This window comes from Microtus pennsylvanicus, chromosome 1, assembly GCF_037038515.1.
Source record: "Microtus pennsylvanicus isolate mMicPen1 chromosome 1, mMicPen1.hap1, whole genome shotgun sequence".
Classification (NCBI taxonomy): Eukaryota; Metazoa; Chordata; class Mammalia; order Rodentia; family Cricetidae; genus Microtus; species Microtus pennsylvanicus.
The window spans coordinates 141,859,420-141,879,239 of record NC_134579.1 but is presented as its reverse complement, the minus strand read 5'-3'; the positions used below and the strand labels follow the sequence as shown (position 1 = coordinate 141,879,239).

At 51.6% G+C, this 19,820-nt stretch overlaps 2 protein-coding genes across 2 annotated transcripts in view; both read left to right on the top strand.

The window, feature by feature from the left end:
* Window positions 1-1,252, top strand: part of Eml2 (EMAP like 2) — a 29,823-nt gene extending 28,571 nt beyond the window's left edge. The window contains 1 exon segment of the mRNA XM_075990063.1: window positions 847-1,252. Coding sequence (XP_075846178.1) covers window positions 847-972 — 126 coding nt within the window. The 3' untranslated portion in view covers window positions 973-1,252.
* Window positions 1,253-7,661: 6,409 nt separating this feature from the next.
* Gpr4 (G protein-coupled receptor 4) lies at window positions 7,662-18,953 on the top strand. Its single transcript, XM_075990053.1, has 3 exons — window positions 7,662-7,768; window positions 16,448-16,548; window positions 17,059-18,953. Exon 3 carries the CDS (start codon window positions 17,771-17,773, stop codon window positions 18,860-18,862), a length of 1,092 nt encoding a protein of 363 aa, XP_075846168.1. The 5' UTR covers window positions 7,662-7,768; window positions 16,448-16,548; window positions 17,059-17,770; the 3' UTR covers window positions 18,863-18,953.
* The last annotated feature ends 867 nt before the right edge of the window (window positions 18,954-19,820 follow it).

Sequence of the window (19,820 nt, the reverse complement as noted above, 5' to 3'; positions counted from 1 at the left end):
ACACCCCAGCCCCTCACTGGGGATTCTAGGCAGGGGCTCTACCACTGAGCCACAGCCCTAGCCCCTCACTGGGGGATTCTTGGCAGGGGCTCTACCACTGAGCCACACCCCCAGCCCCTCACTGGGGGATTCTTGGCAGGGGCTCTACCACTGAGCCACACCCCAGCCCCTCACTGGGGGATTCTAGGCAGGGGCTCTACCACTGAGCCACACTCCAGCCCCTCACTGGGAGATTCTAGGCAGGGGCTCTACCACTGAGCCACACCCCAGCCCCTCACTGGGGGATTCTAGGCAGGGGCTCTACCACTGAGCCACACCCCAGCCCTCACTGGGGGGATTCTAGGCAGGGGCTCTATCACTGAGCCACACCCCAGCCCTCACTGGGGGATTCTAGGCAGGGGCTCTACCACTGAGCCACACCCCCAGCCCCTCACTGGGGTATTCTAGGCAGGCACTCTATCACTGAGCCACACCCATGTACAAACGTGTACTCTAATACACATATTTGTGATTAAAAATTAAGCCAGGAGGTGATGGCGCAAACCTTTAATCTTAGCGCTCAGGAGGCAGAGGCAGGCAGATCTCTCTGAGTTTGAGACCAGCCTGGTATACAAAGCGAGTTTCAGGACGGCCAGGGCTACATGGAGAAACCTTGTCTTGCAAAGCAAACAAAAATTAAAAGGAAGCAAGGGGATTGTGAGCTTTAGGACTTCCTGAAGTATAGAGTAAAAACTTGTAGCTCACACATAAAAAAAAATGTTAATGTCTTTGAAGAAGAAAATGACAGTGGCCTCCAGGTGGCATTTTTCATCTGACCTCTTCCTTTCACCTGTTCCCTTCTTACAGGCCCTCAGCCACAAATACGGTGGACACAGCAGTCATGTGACAAATGTGGCCTTCTTGTGGGACGACAGCATGGCCCTGACCACTGGGGGCAAAGACACAAGTGTGCTACAGTGGCGTATAGTCTGAAACAAGGGTGTGGGGCCAGAGTAGAGTCCTGTGCCAGGACTGAGTTCTATTTTTGGGAGATGTCTATTGCGGAGTAGAGTAATATATACCCAGAGTATGTCTATAGAGAGCGGCTTATGGGGGTGGGCGGGTGAGTGGACAGACAGGAGTCTCTATTTATCTGGGTGGGAAGAGTGGGTCACCATGCCTTGGGGAAGCCATTGGTGTTTGGTTTAGGTGGGTTTTTTTTTTTTAAGTTTATTCTTTTATATTATCCAGAAATACAGACTTATGCACTGAGCTGTCTGGAGTCTTGGTCTGTGTATTTGGTATGTGTGGGAATTGAAAGGTGTGTGTGTGTGTGTGTGTGTGTGTGTGTGTGTGTGTGTGTGTGTGTATTGTATAGGTCAGAGGTCAAAATCAGATGTTGTCCTCAATTGCTCTCCACTATATTGTTTGGTTTTCTGAGACAGGGTTTCTCTGTGTATTCCTGGCTGTCCTGGAACTCTCTCTGTAGAAAAGGCTGGACTTGAACTCAGTGAGATTTTTGGTGGAAGAAGAGAACCAACTCCTGAAAGTTGCCCTCTGACCTCCACACCTGCACCCTGACACACACTCATGAGCTTGCTTCACTTCCACACACACACAAGACATGAATGAATAAGGAAGTGTCATAAATGAGAATACATTATTTACAAATAAAAGGGCTGGGAGTGGTGGTCCGGGCCAGTCAGGGCTACACATGGAAGACGAAGAAGGAGAGGGGGAAAAGAAGAGTGGGGGAGAGAAGAAGGAAAGGAAGGAAGGAAGGAAGGAAGGAAGGAAGGAAGGAAGGAAGGAAGTCTGTATTTCTTTCTAAGTCTAAACAATGAGGCGATCTCTTGGGAGGGAGGGATGAACACTGGACGTCATAAAATGATGGCCTCCTCTTTTAAAAAGCCTTTTAGATTTATTTATTATTTATATAAACAGTACTCCATCTGCATGTATGCTGCAGGCCAGAAGAGGGCACCAGATCTTATTACAGATCTGGTATTTGAGCTATCATGTGATTGCTGAGAATTGAACTCAAGACCTCTGGAAGAACAGTCAGAGTGCTCTTAACCTCTGAGCCCTCTCTCCAGCCCCTTAAACTTTTTCTCTTTCAAGATAGACACTCCCTGTGAAGCTCTGGCTGGCTTGGAACTTCCTATGTAAACCAGGCCTGCCTTGAACTCACAGAGATCTGCTTCTAATTCCCAAATGCTGGGATTATAAGTATACACCACCATGTCTGGGAGCAGTAGAGAAATATACCCAACTAGTCTGAGAGCATCGCCCAGTCAAAGGCTGGTCAAGAATAAAATGCTCCTTACATTAATCAAACAAGTAAATGAATTCCATAAGCAGCATTTATAAATGGTGTGTATGTATGTGTATATGAGTATATATATGTGTGTGTATATATAGTGTATGTGTGGATTTGTGTATGAGCACATGTGTATATGTGTGTGTGTGAGTATATGTGTGTGTGCAAATACGTATATGCCTTGCATGAGTAGTATGTCTGTGCATGAATGCATATGTATATATGTATACATGTGTATGAGCTCATGAGTGTATATATGTGTATGTGTAATTGAGTGCATATGTATGTGAGCGCATGTGTGTGTGAATGTATATGTGTGTATGTATATGTGTGTGAATGTATATGTGTGTATGTATACATGAGTATATATATGTGTGTGTGTGTGAGTGCATGGTTTTGGATACACTGGTAACCAAGACAACCTCAGCACTACCTCATGACAAGGAAGGTTTGAGCAGGAAGGCACACCTGTCTCAGAAGATGCTGACTCTGACTAGAGAGAAGGTGATGCACGCAGAGGACTCACAGAAAGGGGCGAGAGACAGACCTTAACACAGAAAGATGAAGAAGGAAACGTCCCAGTGGAAGCTTGGACATGTGTTGTCTCCTCCCAATAAACTCAAATAAAGCCTTCTTGGGGCTCCAGCCACCTGCTGGCTCCTGTCATGGGCCTTGAGGACTCGGGGCAGATCTGTGTCTGTTTTACTGACTTTGAAGCCTGGGTGGGAAGGGACAAGATTGCCCTCACTTTTACTATCTCATTGCCCAGTGCTGATGTAGAAGCAGGAACCTGGGCACTGAATGACAGTGAAGGTGTGTTTGAATAGCTGAGTGTGTCTATTGAGTTCAGACTCTGGGCAGGGCCTGGGGAGATGGCTCGGTCTGTAAGGTGCTCCCTGAAGGGCAACAACAGTCTTGGGGAGTTCACTTACATCCCCCTTGCAAAAGCTCATCCCTGCTGGGCTTTTTAGACTGCGTAATCCCTCATACCGGGATCATGTCCCTCCCCCAGTACCCAGCCACTCCCTACCTGTTGTTACATGCAACAACAACTCCATCCTAACCGCAAATGGGGGCAGGAGAGGCTACAGAGGGAGGTTCCATCTGCAGGAGAGCCCTCATCCCTCCAGGGTAAACACTTGCTGGTGCAGCCTGTGGAGCACCCACACCCATTATAACCTCTAACCTGTGCCCTTTGGGACACCCCAAGTCTCACTGGTTCCCCATAGGAACTTTAGTAGAATGTGCCTCGGTTTGTCTTGGGGCCTTGGGAGGAGGGGTAAACCTTGCTTATGTCTTCTCCCAGGAAGGAGTTTTAGCAACACCACGAAAGCATGAGGTCCCAAGTTCAGATCCCGGGCACCCATGTGAAGAGTTGGAGGGTGAAGGCAGAAATCCCAGGGTAGCTGGGGGTGAACCTGAACTTTTTTTCTTTTTCTTTCCTTTTTTAAATTTTATTTATTTATTTTGGTTTTTCGAGACAGAGTCTCTGTGTAGCCCTGTCAGTCCTGGAACTAGCTATGTAGACCAGGCTTGCCTGAAACTCAGAGATCTGCCAGCCTCTGGCCCACGAGTGCCAGGAATTAAACGTGTGAGCCATCACTGCCTGGTAAGCTTCTAGGCTTTTAAAGGCCTGTTTTCTGGCATTCTTGTGTCAAACCCTTCTTTCCTCTCACAGTCGTCCTGCCGTCAGGTCCTTCCCCCCCCCCCCATCCCCAACCCCCACAGATTAACTTCCAGACTCCTAGTAGTTCTGGGCAGGTGATAACTGCTAACAACCGCTTTTCCCTGAGGGCTCTTGATGCTTCGTCGACCCCTTGTGGTCTTCTTTGGATCTGCATGTGAAGCTATGCCTTGAAAGTCAGTTGGAAAATTGCTGGTAATTCTCCACGCATCCCTTCAGAGTCACTCTTGCCGTTCATCTCCCTGAGCTGGTTCGTGAGCGACTGCCTTGTGCACGGCCTCTACCCAGCGACTGTCTTTTGCCTTCTCTTATGCCTCCCAGTCCAAGAGTAGGGGGAGAGAAAGTTTCCATTCCGCGGTCTGCATTGGCACTCCAAAGGCTCGCCACAGGTCCTCTCCAGTTTCTAGCTGTCTTTCTAGAAACTGTCCTGTAAATGCTCCCAGCGAAGCTCAGAGAAGAGTTGTGTTTTGGCTGCCACGAGTTGGAATGATGATTTGAGACAAACTTAGGGTGCGCCAGAAGAGGAGGGACCCTACCCCCACCAGGGGGCACTCTGACCTGATCTTTAATAAAAGCTCACACTTGTAAATCCCAGTACTCTGGGGTGGAGGCTGGAAGATCAGGAAGAAGATCCGAAGCTGCGTGTGAGGTTCGAGGCCCGCCTGGGCTGTGTGAAACCACGCCTCATCTCTTAGGGTTTATATAGGGTAGCCATGACTCTTGCTTGGACCTGTTCTTTTAACTCGCCAGAATTGTGAGCGAGGTCTCCGCTTGGTGATTAACCCTCTATTTCCTATGTCCTTCAAGTTCCTGAAAGAAGGGAATGATACGGTTTAGAGAGATGAATGAGGTCACCTGCCCAAGGTCACACAGCAGTAGCACAACAGCCCTCTCTTTTTATTTTAAGTTACTTGATTTGTATGAAATTGTAGAATGGGAGAAAAGTCATCCGTGGTTATGAAGAAAGAGGATACCGAGGAGATGGCTGTGAGTCAAGCGTTGCTGTGCAAGCATGGAGACCTGGTGTGGGACTGGAGAGGTGGCCCAGCGGGTAAGAGCACTGGCTGTTGAAGCACAATTAATAAAAACTCAGAGACTGATATTGAGGTCCAACCTGAAGGTCAGAAAAGCAAAGCAGCCAGCCACTGGCTCTTACCTCAACCTCAGTCTGAAAATGGTGATCCTGCTTCCAGGAATCCTCAGAATGAGACTGTGCCTGAGAGCTGTCTCCACCATCTTATATTCCTCTCTAGTTCTGGGTTTAAGGGTGTGCACCACTACTGCCTGGTGATTACTGGGAATCAAGGTGTATGTCCGTCCTTGCTGCCTGGTCTGTAAGGCTGGCCAGTGTGGCTGTTTTACTTTCCCAATCCCCAGGCAAACTTTATTTATTAAAATACAAATGAAATGCCACTATTACAGGCTGCACTCCTAATGGACACAGGTTCAGTTTTCAACACCTATACTGCTGCTCACAATTGTCTGTAACTGTAGTTCCAGAAGATCCAAGCCCTCTTCTGGCTTCTACAGGCACTGCAGGTACATAGTGTATAAGGACAAAACACCCACATATATTTAAAAAAAAAAAAAAGCAGCCCAAGAGTGGTGGCACACACCTTTAATCCCTGGCACTTAGGAGGCAGAGGCAGGCAGATCTCAGAATTTGATGCCAACCTGGTCTACAGAGCAAGTTTTAGGACAGTGAGAGCTACACAAAGAAACACTGTCTCAAAAAACAAAAAACAAAATAAATAAACAAAAAAACTTTGTATATTACAGCTGTCGAGATGACTTTGTAAGCAAAGTCATTTGCCAAGCCTGAAAACCTGAGTTTGACTCCTTGAACCCACGTGAATGTGGAAGGAGGAGCTGGGGTGTGGCTCAGTGGTAGAGCCCCTGCCTAGAATCCCCCAGTGAGGGGCTGGGGGTGTGGCTCAGTGGTAGAGCCCCTGCCTAGAATCCCCCAGTGAGGGAATGGGGTATGGCTCAGTGGTAGAGCCCCTGCCTAGAATCCTCCAGTGAGGGGCTGGGGTGTGGATCAGTGGTAGAGCCCCTGCCTAGAATCCCCCAGTGAGGTGCTGGGGGTGTGGCTCAGTGGTAGAGCCCCTTGCCTTGAAGCCCCCAGTGAGGGGCTGGGGGTGTGGCTCAAAGGTAGAGCCCCTGCCTAGAATCCCCCAGTGAGGGGCTGGGGGTGTGGATCAGTGGTAGAGCCCCTTGCCTTGAAGCCCCCAGTGAGGGGCTGGGGGTGTGGCTCAAAGGTAGAGCCCCTGCCTAGAATCCCCCAGTGAGGGGCTGGGGGTGTGGCTCAGTGGTAGAGCCCCTGCCTAGAATCCCCCAGTGAGGGGCTAGGGCTGTGGTTCAGTGGTAGAGCCCCTGCCTAGAATCCCCTAGTATGGGACTGGGAGGGAGGCTCAGTAACAGAGCCCCTGCCTAGGGTGCATAAGCCCATTGGTCCCACCTTCTACATCACTTAGGATAAAATATGTAATTTAGAATCTGTAAACATTACTACTGTTTTTTGAAGGGCTGTATGCCAGGTGGACCAGAAGTCCTTGTGTCTATAATAAACTCTCAGGACTGATCTGTGCAGGAAGTGATGACCATGATAAAAGGGGCAAGGCAATTCTTTGGAGCACTTACACACTCCCTGAAAATAATGGGGAGTTCAGTACTAGGCAACAGACACATGGCAGCCATCCACCCCAACACAAGAGCAGCCTGCCTCTTCCCAGCCAGGCTGAGAAGGACAAAGAAGACCATAAAGTGCAGTCTCGACCAAGTGAGAGGCTGAGGTGAACTGTGGGGGACATTGAGCTTCTAGAGTGCAGGCTGGGGTACCCTGGACAGCCCAGTAGAAACATTTTAAATATACAATCTTCTTATTTGGCCTCAAACTCTCAATTATCCTCCTGCCTCAGCCTCTCTAGGGCTGGGGGATTACAGGCATGCACCACTTGCTCAGAATGACACCGTCGTCCAGATTTGACCTTATATTCTCTGTGATGTGACCTGCTGGACAGTGCCTCACCACTTTGACTGCGGAGGAAACTGAGGCCAGGCCTATGATCTAACTCACACCCCCACACCCCTACACCCCCACACCCCCTCCCCAAGGCTCCTTCCATTTGTGGCCCTGATGTCTGAGGTGGACACTTAACAGATTGCCATTTAAGCTTTTGCATTTTTACATTTCTTTATCTGAGGCGGCTTGGCCCGTGACAGTGTGGAGGTCAGAGGACAGCTTTGCAGGAGCCATTCCTCCATTTGGGTCCAGGAAACTGAGTTCAGAGTTACCTCCAATTGCCTCCGTCTGCTGAGATATCTCACTGCTCCCTTAACAGACCCCGTTGTCCTCAGTCCCTTAGAGGGACATAGAGAAGGTTATGAACTGAGGCTGGCAAGGAGGGGACTCTCCAAAGACGGGAATGTCAGGAAGGAGGGTCCCAAACCAAGCTTCCCTTCCCAGAAGCAGATTTACATTGAAAGTGTGGAGCTGGAGAGAGGGTAACTAAGGGGTTAATGGGACGCAGCCTTGAAGCAGCAGGTGAGATTGCCAGGGTTGAGTTCTTTATAAGGGTGGGGGAGCTCGGTGGGGTGCAGGGGAACGGCAGAGGAGGGGTTAACGGGGGCGGGCCCGGCTGGGGCGGGGCTTGGGCTCCCGACTCCAGCCCGGGGCCAGGGGTTGTCGCTGTCTCCTGCCCCGCGGGGGCGCCCGCCGGGTCCCGCTCTGCGCAGAGACCGGATAGGGTCGCGGACGCCGGTCGCCCAGCTCAGCCGTCGCACAGGTGGGTGCTGCCCCTCCATTCCTAGTCTTCCCCTTTCCAGGTTCAAGACTTCTGGGTGGCCGCTCCGATGCCTCAGTCTCCCCGCACTGTCTCCTCCCTGCCACTCAGCTCTGCAGATCTTATCTTTCCCACATCTCCTTCCTCTCCTCTCCTCCTCTCTCTGGGGTCTCTCTCTCTCTCTCTCTCTCTCTCTCTCTCTCTCTCTCTCTCTCTCTCTCTCTCTCTCACACACACACACACACACACACACACACACACACACACTCACTGAGAGAGAGAGAGAGAGAGAGAGAGAGAGAGAGAGAGAGAGAGAGAGAGAGAGAGAGAGAGAATTACCAAACAATTCTTGGAGCTCACTTTCTTGCTCACATTGACCACAAGCTCACTGCAATCCTCCTGCTTCAGCTTTCAGAGTAAACCGGGATTATATGTGTGGGTCACCACACCCGTTCCACCCGCTGGCATTTGTGGGACAACCCCAGGCTAACAGGTTTTCCTTGAACTGGCCATCCTCCTGCCTCAACCCCCTAAATGTTGAGGCTGTAGGTAGGTGTTCTTCAGCAACAATCCCGGGCGCTCTACTTCCTTAGGGTCTCCCTGTCTGCTTCTGGGTACCTTCTGCCCCAACCCTGGCCTTCGCACCCCCGTTTATGTGCGACCCCTCCTTCTCTCCGCACATCCCCAACTCTTTATCCATCGCATTTCTGTGAGACTCCTTCCCCCACCGGGCTCTCTGATCTTGTTGTTCTCTGGTGCTCTCACGCTCCTGTGGCGGCTCCAGCCTCCCTTGTCTATCTGTAGTCTCTCCCTGAATCCTACAACATCGCGGAACTTATTTCCTTCAGGTAGTGAGGCCCTTTAGGATTGGGGTAGGGGTCAGTGGGATTGCAATCCCAGACAAATGGACTGTGAGTGACACCATGACCCCAGTGCCCTCTTTGTAGTCACCCCGTGGCTTCTGAGGTCACACCTACCCCACCCTCCTGTTTCAGGAATTCCTGGCTGGGGGGGGGGGGGAGTTAGACTTCCTCCACTACTTCCTCCCTTCCAGGATTTGGCTGGGTCTCTGTTAACCCCTTCCTGCTTTGCCTTACTCCCCTTCCCTTGGACTGAACTCTGTACCCCACTCCTCGACTAGGGAAAAGGATGGATCCAAACTCTGTGTGTGTGTGAGAGAGAGAGAAGCTGGATGTGCATTGGAGGCCCTGGTGAAAAAGATGGTGAACACCCCTGCAGTCTTTCTAGAGCCTCTAATGAGCTGCACCCCCCCCCAACCTACCTAAAGGGCTCCCTACAATCCCGGTCTCTGCGGCTGGACTTGTCTTCAGGTTTGGGCACCACTGGGATCCTCCTGGGAATCTATAGGTGAGACAGGTGGAGGAAGGGTTCCCAAACTCGGATCACCCAGGAGCCCTGGGGCCTGGAGTGTGGCACCTGCCAGTTACCCTAGCATGTGGAAGCTAGAGACAGAGGATAAGAGTTCCGGGCGACCCGGCTATATGACACCTTGTCTCAAAAAAAAAGTCTTGTAGTGGCACGTGTAACCCAGGCTGGCGTGGGGGAACCTTGGTCTGAGTCCAGTCTGGGCCGAATGAGACCCTGCCTTCCAGTCTTTGAATGGTGGGACCTAGGATGCTGAGACCCTCTGAGACAAGCACAACCTGTTGGCTCGTGGTATTCACGGCTGGATGCTACAAAAGACATGTGGGAACCATGTAGGCCATGCCCCTCCATTTTACAAGCGGGGAAACTGAGGCCCTAGAGCAGAAGTGAGTTATTGCCAGCCCCGGGGGTTGGGACTCTTGTCCGCAGTAGCCTATAGCCGGAGACCTGGGTTCCCTTGGCCATATCTGGATACCTGGATTCTTGGACTAACGCTAAGTCGGATTAATTCGGGCAATGAGGTCCTCCACTAAGTGAGTAGGGAGTGGTGCCAGATTTGGGTCTGGGTAGCTGGTGGCGAAAAGGGAGAGTTTGCAGCGGAGCAGAAAAGGTATTTCTGAGGGCTTGCAGGTGGAAAAGGGAAAGGGACCAGAGGTGGCCTGCTGGGCTTGGGGGAGGAGTTTCAGGGGTAAAGAGACAAACCGAGGGGATTAACTCCACCCCTGTCTCCTGACACCCCCCCTCCAAGCCCACTCAAGGTTCAACCAGGACAGGGCCTATAATTTGGTTTGTGTCTAGACAAATAATAACTCAGCTGGTGCGAAAAGGGAGGGACGAGGCCAGGCCGTGAGCAAGGGGTCAGAAACAGCATGGCTTCCTAGACTTTCTCCCTGAGGTGGGAGAATATCGTTTTGGGGGGTGGGGGTGGGCAGTTGAAGGTGATGATCAGCTATTCTGACCCCACGCCCGGCCTCTGTGAACTTTCAGCTGCCCGATCTCAAAATTCATTTTTTTTAAGTCAGAGTAAAAATGGGGAGAAAAGAGGAAGTGGGGTTCACCTATTTACAACGCGTTCCCATTTCTGCAAAGAGTGAAAAGGGAAACGTGTATTCATTTGCTGGAAAAAAGATAAAAATCACCCAGAGTTTAATAATAGATTATGAAAGTCATAGCGTGTGTTTTATTTTTTTAATTTTTTTTTGAAATCATAGAGGGTTCTAACAATAGAACTTCAGAATCTTGGGCCGGGAGACGCCTGGAATATTGGAAACTGACAAGGGTGCGTGCTGGCAAAAGCGAGGATAATAATAACAGAAAGCAAAGAACCAAGGCTCTAGAATGTTAGAACATTCGACCCCAAACAGGGCTGGTCATAAAAACCTCGGGACTTGAGAACCTTTGGATTCTAGAATGTCAGCAGGGTAGTTCTAACAGTTCCACATTCCTGCTGGTTGGTGTGGGCGTAGCAGCCAGGGTAGGGGTGGGAGAGAGACGCTCCTTAATAGAAATGGGGAAACTGAGGCCCAGCCAGGACATGGAGAGTCCCGACTGCACCCCCGTCACCGTTTCCGCCTGCTGCCACGGCACCAGGTGGGCAGCGAGACACGCTGATCATATTTCAGCTTTAATGAGCCGACCGGAGCTGGCTGGTCCCCTGGGGCCTCCAGAATGGGGAAGATTGGGAGCCCACGGTGGAGGGAAAGAGGGGGAGCCAGCCTAGTGGCTTCGGAAACAAAAGTGGTGGGTGGGCTAAGGGGTGGTAATGGGGAGGCTCCTATCGTTTCTTTCTCTTGGCTTTTCAACCCTCCATGTCTTTGAATCTTGCAGGATTGGGGGGCATGGGGTGTCTTGTAAGACCAGGGATTTTTTCTGATTTTAGTGGCTGAGGTCTGCAGGGGCTTGGGGTTCAAGCTAACCTTTCCTGTCTCCCACAAATATTGTGTCACACTTAAACTTATCCTTCCTGCAGGAACCTGAGCTTGGGGGAGCACGACTGTAAAATTTGGTCACGCACCTCCCCAACAAAGATTCACTAAGGTTAAGATAACATTGACTCCAACTGGGGCTGGGCAAGAGGTGAAGGGGCCACTTCAGCCACGGTGGGTCAGTGTGTGTGTGTGTGTGTGTGTGTGTGTGTGTGTGTGTGCAAGGTGAAGGGCCACTCCAAGCATGGTGGGTCGGTCTGTGTGTGTGTGCAAGGTGAGTTCTAATTTGGGATCTAGCAGAGGATATTGGTGTCTTCACCCACACTCAGTTTTGAAGTCTGAACCCAAAGCTTACTGTTTGCACTAGACTGCCGAGCCAGCCAGCCCCTAGCACCCACCTGCCACTATTCAACTCTGCGGCCACAGGCACACAGGATTCTGGGCTTTTAGTGGGTGCTGTGGATTTGAACTCAGGTCCTCTTGCTTTCACAACGAATGGTCTTACCCACTAGCCATCTCCCCAGCCTCCGCAGTCACTTTTATAAAGGTCCCTATTTGGTGTGGTGGCGCACGCCTTAAATCCCAGCCCTCAGGAGGCAGAGGCAAGTGGATCTCTGAGTTCAAAGCCAGCCTGGTCTACAGAGTGAGTCCCAGGACAGCCAGGGCTACACAGAGAAACCCTGTCTCAAAAATAAGATTAAATAAATAAATAACAAGAGCAGCAAAAAACCCAAATTCTCATTTTTGACAGATTTCCAAAGGGGTCTGAAGCCCCTAGAAAGACAGGAGAACGGGAATGAGAGGGAAAAAAAAGAGAGGGAGACACCTTTTAGCTCAAAGGAAAAACAGCTGGAACTCAGTTTCCCCATATGCACCAGGAAGAAAGAGCTTCCTGTCCCAGCTCACCACTTGAGCCTGTACCATGGACTTCTAAGAATCAAGGTTCTGTGATGACTTGGGGGTGGGGGAGTTACGGTGGCCAGATGTCGGGCAGGGAAGAAGAAAGGTCGGGCTGTCCGTCTGTCCGTGCCTTTCTGGCCAATGCCTAGCTTCCCTATGACTCAGGTAGGCTGAGGACAGGGTGGATACCAGACTCTGTTCCCTGGGAGGAAATTGGCAATGGGAAGTTCATTTCCGTTGCCTGCCAGGAATGTTTGCTGCAGTGTACCCGTTCCAGTCTCAGCAGGGACCTGGGGCTGTGTGTGTGTGTGTGGGGGGGGGTGTTCAGGGGACATGCAGCTCTCCATCAAGGGCTTTTGTGTGGGTGCTGAGAATCTGCACGCAGGTATCCCCTTGCACTCTGAGTCACATCCCTGGTCCACTAATTTCTTTCTCTTTACCTTTTGAGACAGGGTCTCATTTATCCCAGGATTCACCCCAGGGCTCTATGCATGCTAGGTAAATATTTCACCAGCTGAGCTATATGCCTAGACCTCTTTCTTTTGGTGGGTCATGGGGATTGAACTCGGGACCTCATGCATGCTAGAGAAACACTGTGCTGATTGAACCACACCCCAGCATCCACTGTGAGACTCTGGGCAAGCGTTCTAAAATTGCACTATATCCCCAGTCCCAAATACTGCACATTTTACTGACAATTTATTTTTTTCAGAGATGTCCTTGTGTGATGTGGTTAGGATAAAGAACGTACCTGACTTCTGCAGAAATTAGGACTTCTAGAGGCAAAGGATCCCCTTGATGTCACAAGAGGAAGGAGGGAGAGATGAAAAGAGAGATGGAGAGGGAGGCAGAGAGAGAAGAGAGGGAGAGATGAAAAGAGAGTAGGAGAGAGAGGGGAGGGAGAGGGAGAGATGAAAAGAGAGATAGAAAGAGGGAAAGGCTCTGTCTCTGCCTCCTTCTCTATCTCTCTTTTCATCTCTCCTCTCCTCTCTCTCTCCCTTTCTCTCCATCTCTCTTTTCATCTCTCCCTCCTTTGCCTCTAGAAGTCCTAATTTCTGCAGAAGTCAGGTACGGTCTTTATCCTAACCACATCACACAAGGACTTCTTTGAAAAAAATAAGGAAAGGGAGAGGAAGATAGAGAGGGGAGAGAGAGACAGACAGAAGAGAGAGAGAGAGAGGACAGAAAGAAGGGACAGACGAGGCAGAGACAGAGCAGGAAAGGTTTAGTGAAGCCAGGCGGTGGTGGAGCACGCCTTTAATCCCAGCGCTCAGGAGGCAGAGGAAGGCGAATCTCTGAGTTTGAGGCCAGCCTGGTCTACAGAGTGAATTTCAGGACAGCCAGGGCTACACAGAGAAACCCTGTCTTCAAAAAACAAAACAACAACAGTAAGGACTTGGCCTGAGTGGGAGGTTTTGATTGACGGTGGACTGGGCTGGTTCCCATTTGTTTACCCAGGAACAAGCCCTTCCCATTCCATCTCCAAAGGGCCTAGAAGTTTCCACCTCTGGGGTGGAGATGGTAGATGTCTAGGGACTGGCTTTAGGGATCAGGACACAGCCTGACCTTTTCAAGTCAATTAGGAGGCAGATGGATCCTGTCCTTTAATCTCCCAGCACACAACTTCTTCCCCCTAGGTCTCCCCAGGACTTGTCGATGCCTGGGGTGCAGTGAAGAAGGAGGAGAGCCATGGTGGGAGGAGGGCTGGAGGGTGGCATGCCCTCTCCCGACTTCTGGAATGACTTCTGTACCCAGGGACTTGTTGAGCACGACTGAGTGCAAGGCCATGTGACACTCAAGGTCCCTGTCCCCAAGATACAAGTGCTGTGAAGGAATAGATGGTTGTGATGGTGGAGGAGACTCGTGAAGTCAGGAAGAGAGTGTGGAGAGATCCGTGGTGAAGGAAGTTCATTGGCTTGGAGAGTGCTTAAGGGAGAAGCTGGTAAGGCAGCTCAGGCTAGCTGGGAAAAGTCTCCTTCCTTACCTGTACCAAGCACCAGGACTTTCCGTTTTTTCCCTTAAGTCCATTAGTTTATACGGCAGCTAGAACCTAGGACCATGCACATACCAAATCAATGCTCGACCACTGAGCCATGCCCCTCACTGGGATTCTAGGTAGGGGCTCTACCACTGAGCCACACCCCAGCCCCTCACTGGGGGTTCTAGGCAGGGGCTCTACCTCTGAGCCATGTCTTTTGCCCCTCACTGGGGGCATTCTAGGCAGGGGCTCTACCACTGAGCTGCACCCTGGCCCCTCACTTGGGGATTCTAGGCAAGAACTCTACCACTGAGCCATGCCCTTTGCCCCTCACTGGGGGGGTTCTAAGCAGGGGCTCTACCACTGAGCCACACCCCAGCCCCTCACTGGGGGATTTTAGGCAGGGGCTCTACCTCTGAGCCACACCCCAGTCCTTCACTGGGGGTTCTAGGCAGGGGCTCTACCTCTGAGCCACACCCCAGCCCCTCACTGGGGGATTCTAGGTAGGGATTCTACCACTGAGCCATGCCCTCAGCCCCTCACTGGGGGCTTCTAGGCAGGGGCTCTATCAATCACTGAGATACTCCCCCAGCCTCTTGGAAGCCTCTGGAGGTTCATGAAGAAAAGAACAAGAGCGGATTCCTTTAGCAACGTCTTCCTGGCCACCTTGGGAAGTGAATTGAGGGAGGGAGAGTGGCAGGACAGATGCTGTCCCAGGCTCCTGAGCAGCGAGGGCAGCATAGAGCCAGCAAGAATTTAGAGAGCCAGGCATGGATCAGGGTCCATCGGAAGGTAAAGCAGGACAGACTTTCCTTGGGAAAAAGAAAGACGTAGACTTCTGGGAATTTGCTGTGTGAGTCCAGGCTCATTCCTTGTCCTCAGTGGACTACAGTATCCTCCTCTGCTCTCTCTCTTCCCCTCCCCGCCCCTCCCCACCTCTTTTGAGGACCGGAGACAGGTGTTCTGTGCCGAGGAGAATGCCTGGAGGAGGAATTCTGAAATCCATTTCACTCCTTTCACCATGTGGCTATGGGGATAAAGCTAAGGTTGTCAGACTTGGTCGCCAGCGCCTTCCCTGACATAAGCCATCACACGGGCCCCTCAAATGGTGGTTTTCAAGTGTGTCCTCAGAATTTTTCAGATGTGACTTTTCAGCCTCCACATTATTCCACCCAGGCCACATGGACTTGCTCCTTTTACTATCTTAGATCGGATTTTCATGTATGATCTCATTTTTATGGTTTTCTTTCCTTTTTCTTCATGACAGGGTTTCTCTGTGTAGTCCTGGCTGTCCTGGAACTCACTCTGTGACCAGGCTGAGCTCAAACTCAGAGATCTGCCTGCCTCTACCTCCCGAGTTTAAAAATGCTTTTAAAGCTGGGCCAGGTGTTGCTCGCCTCTAGTCCCAGCTCTCAGGCCAGCCTGGGCTAAACAGTAAGACCCAATTTCAAACAGTCCAACAAGCCAGCCTACAGAAGGGTAGAGGCGATAGCCTGGTTGGTAGAGTGCCTGCCTAGGATTCCCAAGGCCAGGCTAGCAGTCCCACGTCTGTGCACTCCTGTGAGCTGAACACTGGAGGAGGAGGCAGGAGGAGTGAGGAGTTCAAGGTCATCCCCAGTGAAGTAGCAAGTTCAAGGCCAGCCTCAGCTGCAGGAGACTCAGAGCTCAGCAGTGGTGGAATTTAATCCCAGCACTCAGGAGGCAGATGCAGGCAGACCTCTGTGAGTTTGAGGTCAGGCCTGGGCTACAGAGCAAGTTCCAGGACAGGTCCCCAAACTTGTAGAGAAACCCTGTCTCAAAAAACCTGAGAGAGAGAGAGAGAGAAAGAGAGAGAGAGAAAGAGAGAGAGAGAGAGACTCAGAGAGAGAGAGACTCAGAGAGAGAGACAGAAAAAAACTAATGTACAGACCATCAGGGGCTTGGTGCATGAACATTCTCTGCTCTAAACTTGTAGAGCATCCCAGAAAAAAAAAAAAAAGGAAGGTAGTGGATGGATCCAAGGTCCTCACTGGGACAAAGGGAAAGGAGAAGGCTGTGAGGACCCCTGCTGACGTTAGCCCCAGGCTTCTCCAGGTTTCCTGACCCTGACCTTTCCAGAGTCTACATCTCCTGCTCTGTCCCACTGTCAACCCCAGGGCTCCTTTGTGTCCAGGGGACTAGAAACCGAAAGGCAGGCTGGGAAAAGAATTGAGAGTCCCACTTTGAGCATCAGGACCTTGGACAGGTCTGGAGGCACCTCTGGCTTCAACTTGTCAAGTTCTCTCCCCCCTCTCCCTTCCTCCCTCCCTCTCTCCCTTCCTCCATCCCTCCCCTCTTCTGCTCTCACTCTCTCCCTCCCTCCATCCCTCCTCCCTCTGCTCTCCCTCCCTCCCTCCCCTCTCTCTGCTCTCGCTCCCTCCATCCCCCCAACCCCCACCCCGTGTCCGCATGTTTGCTATGCTACACATGTGGGCTTCAGAGAACAACCTGCAGACTTGGTTATTTCTTCCACAGTGTGAGTGCCTGGACTCAAACTCAGGTCGCAAGGTCTGGCAGCTCCTTTACCCGCCGAGCCATCTCCACACACCTCACCCTCCGCTGCTCTTCTGAGACAGGTTTTCTTATTTATTTATTTATTTATTTATTTATTTATTTATTATGTATACAATATTCTGTTTGTGTGCATGTCTGCAGGCCAGAAGAGGGCACCAGACCTCTTTACAGATGGCTGTGAGCCACCATGTGGTTGCCGGGAATTGAACTCAGGACCTTTGGAAGAGCAGGCAATGCTCTTAACCACTGAGGGTTTTCATGGCTTCAGACAAATGTGTGGGGAGTATAACTGAACTCCTGACCCTCCTGCCTCTACCTTCTGACTGCTGGGATCTAAGGCACGGGCCATGTGCTCAGCATGTTAGGTCTTTAAGATGTGTTTGGGAAGCACCACTGTTGTCTGACACCCCCCCCCCCCAGTCCCCTGCTCTTAGGAATCTATTCCTTAGGGTGGTACTCCAGCAGTTTTTGTTGGGATGTCCCCTTTCTCTTCCACAGGAATAATGGGACGGTATGGGGGAGGCCAGCATGGACAAACATGCCTGCTTCCCCACTGTTTTCTCTCCCCACAGACCTACCCCCCCGCTCAGCTCTCCATGTGGTCGTGAATGGGACTCCATCTCCACCCCTTGAACTCCTCCAGCAGCAACTCTTCCGAGTTCTTCTACCCACAGTCCTCCTGTGCTCCACAGCTTACTCATCTTCCTGTTTCCAGCATCCCTTCCCACAGTCCCCAGCCTTAGCCAGTCCTTCCTCTTTGTCCATCCCCAGAGGACACTGTGGTGACTTTACATAGTTCTCTGCTTCCTGCTGGCATCCTAGCAGATGCAGTACTCCAAGCTGCATCTTCCCAACTCAATGCTCTCCTGTGTTATTTCCTGAGTCTTCTAGAACATTCCATCCCATTGGTACTTAATCGTGCCCATGCTTACTCCCTAAGACCTCAGTGAGCATGGTACCTGTGGTGTCTTCAACTCCCCCATAAACACTGCCTTCGTCTGTTTTTTTTCCTGTGCACCCATCTTTATGTCTGATTGCTTGCACAGACACTCCCATTGACATTAGAGCCACTTCTTGTCCAACCTTCATCCTGTCCTCTCAAGTTGTCCTTTTGCTTAGCCTTCCACAAAACAAACCTGGAACTCTGTCCTCGTGAACCATCTCCTATGATGTTCCCCTGAGCCTCCAAAGAGGGGGCTCAGGGGGCCCGATGGCCTCCCGCCCCCCGTGGCCCTGTAGCCCCAGTGGGCCAGGGGAAGAACCTAGGAAGCCCCAGCGCCCAGGATGGGCAACCGCACTTGGGAGGGCTGCCACGTGGACTCTCGAGTGGACCACCTCTTCCCGCCATCCCTCTACATCTTTGTCATCGGGGTGGGGCTGCCCACCAACTGCCTGGCTTTGTGGGCGGCCTACCGCCAGGTACGCCAGCACAATGAGCTAGGTGTGTACCTGATGAACCTGAGCATCGCAGACCTGCTCTACATCTGCACGCTGCCGTTGTGGGTCGACTACTTCCTCCACCACGACAACTGGATCCATGGCCCTGGCTCCTGCAAGCTCTTTGGCTTCATCTTCTACAGCAACATCTACATTAGCATTGCCTTCCTGTGCTGCATCTCGGTGGACCGCTACCTGGCCGTGGCCCATCCGTTGCGCTTTGCCCGCTTGCGCCGGGTCAAGACAGCGGTGGCTGTGAGCTCCGTGGTTTGGGCCACCGAGCTGGGCGCCAACTCGGCACCGCTCTTCCACGACGAGCTCTTTCGAGATCGTTACAACCACACCTTCTGCTTCGAGAAGTTCCCCATGGAGAGCTGGGTGGCCTGGATGAATCTATACCGTGTCTTCGTGGGCTTTCTTTTCCCCTGGGCACTCATGTTGTTGTGCTACCGCGGCATCCTGCGGGCCGTGCAGAGCAGTGTGTCCACGGAGCGCCAGGAGAAGGTCAAGATCAAGCGTCTGGCTCTGAGCCTCATCGCCATCGTGTTGGTGTGCTTTGCACCCTACCATGCCCTCCTGCTGTCTCGAAGCGCTGTCTACCTGGGTCGGCCCTGGGACTGTGGCTTCGAGGAGCGAGTCTTCTCCGCCTACCACAGCTCCCTGGCCTTCACCAGCCTCAATTGTGTGGCCGACCCCATCCTCTACTGTCTGGTCAATGAGGGAGCCCGCAGTGACGTGGCCAAGGCCCTGCACAACCTCCTGCGTTTCCTGGCCAGCGACAAGCCCCAGGAAATGGCCAGTGCTTCCCTCACCCTGGAGACACCCTTGACCTCCAAGAGGAGCACCACCGGCAAGGCCTCCGGAGCTATCTGGGCAGTGCCTCCGACTGCCCAAGGGGACCAGGTGCCGCTGAAGGTGCTGCTGCCACCAGCACAGTGAGCTCCATCCTCATGCCCCACCCCTCCCTGCTGAATGCAAATGTATGTAAATATGAGCGTGTGAATCTTCGTAAAACAAGGGGGGAAACGTGTTTTTTGTGTCTTTCTCAGTCATCTTCCACCATGACCCCCAATGATTCGCTTTAACTGGCAGGGCCTGATGGGGGGAAATGACACAGTCCACATCAGAGTGCTCCCACAAGGGAAGTCAGCCTTGGAGAGTTTAGGATGAGGTGATAATTAAGCCAACTGTTTCTAATAGACAAAGACAGAAGAGCCTGGCTGATGGTACAGACTTGTAACCCAGCTACTTGGTAGGCTGAGGAAGGAGGACTTGGAAGTTCACGATGTAGTTGGACCACAAAGTAAGACCCTGTCTTGAAAGACTAAGCACAACAAAGCCTGGGAATGTAGCCTAGCCACAAGTGTATAGCTAGAATCCCCCAGTGAGGGGCTAGGGTGTGGCTCAGTGGTAGAGCCCCTGCCTAGAATCCCCCAGTGAGGGGCTGGGGTGTGGCTCAGTGGTAGAGCCCCTGCCTAGAATTCATGCTGGTGAGAGTAATTCTTTCCTGTGTTTTAGAGAAAGAGTATGGTTGTTTTTTTTTTTTTTTTAATCCCAGTCTGGATTGAGCTCATGGTCCTTTCTCAGCTTCTCAAATGTTAGTCTTACAGGAGTGAATTGCTGTGGTGCAGAGTTTCTGAGATTGACATGAACCGCATTCTCTCAGTCTGAGACCTTGCAGGACAAGGGGTGTCAAAAGCAGATGAGGGCCACCCGGGCAGACTGGTTTAGAGAGGCGGCTCAGGACAAGGACAAAGTGAGCACAGCAAGACAACTTTATTTACATTTATTTATTTATTTATTGCAGGGTGGGGGTTCTGCCGCATCATTCCATGGCAGTCAGAGGACAACTTACGAGTGTTGGTTCTCTCCTTCCATGTAGAAGCCAGGGACTCAA

Excerpts from the sequence above, each read along its gene's own strand:
- Gpr4 (XM_075990053.1), top strand. The coding sequence starts at position 17,771 with ATGGGCAACCGCACTTGGGAGGGCTGCCACGTGGACTCTCGAGTGGAC.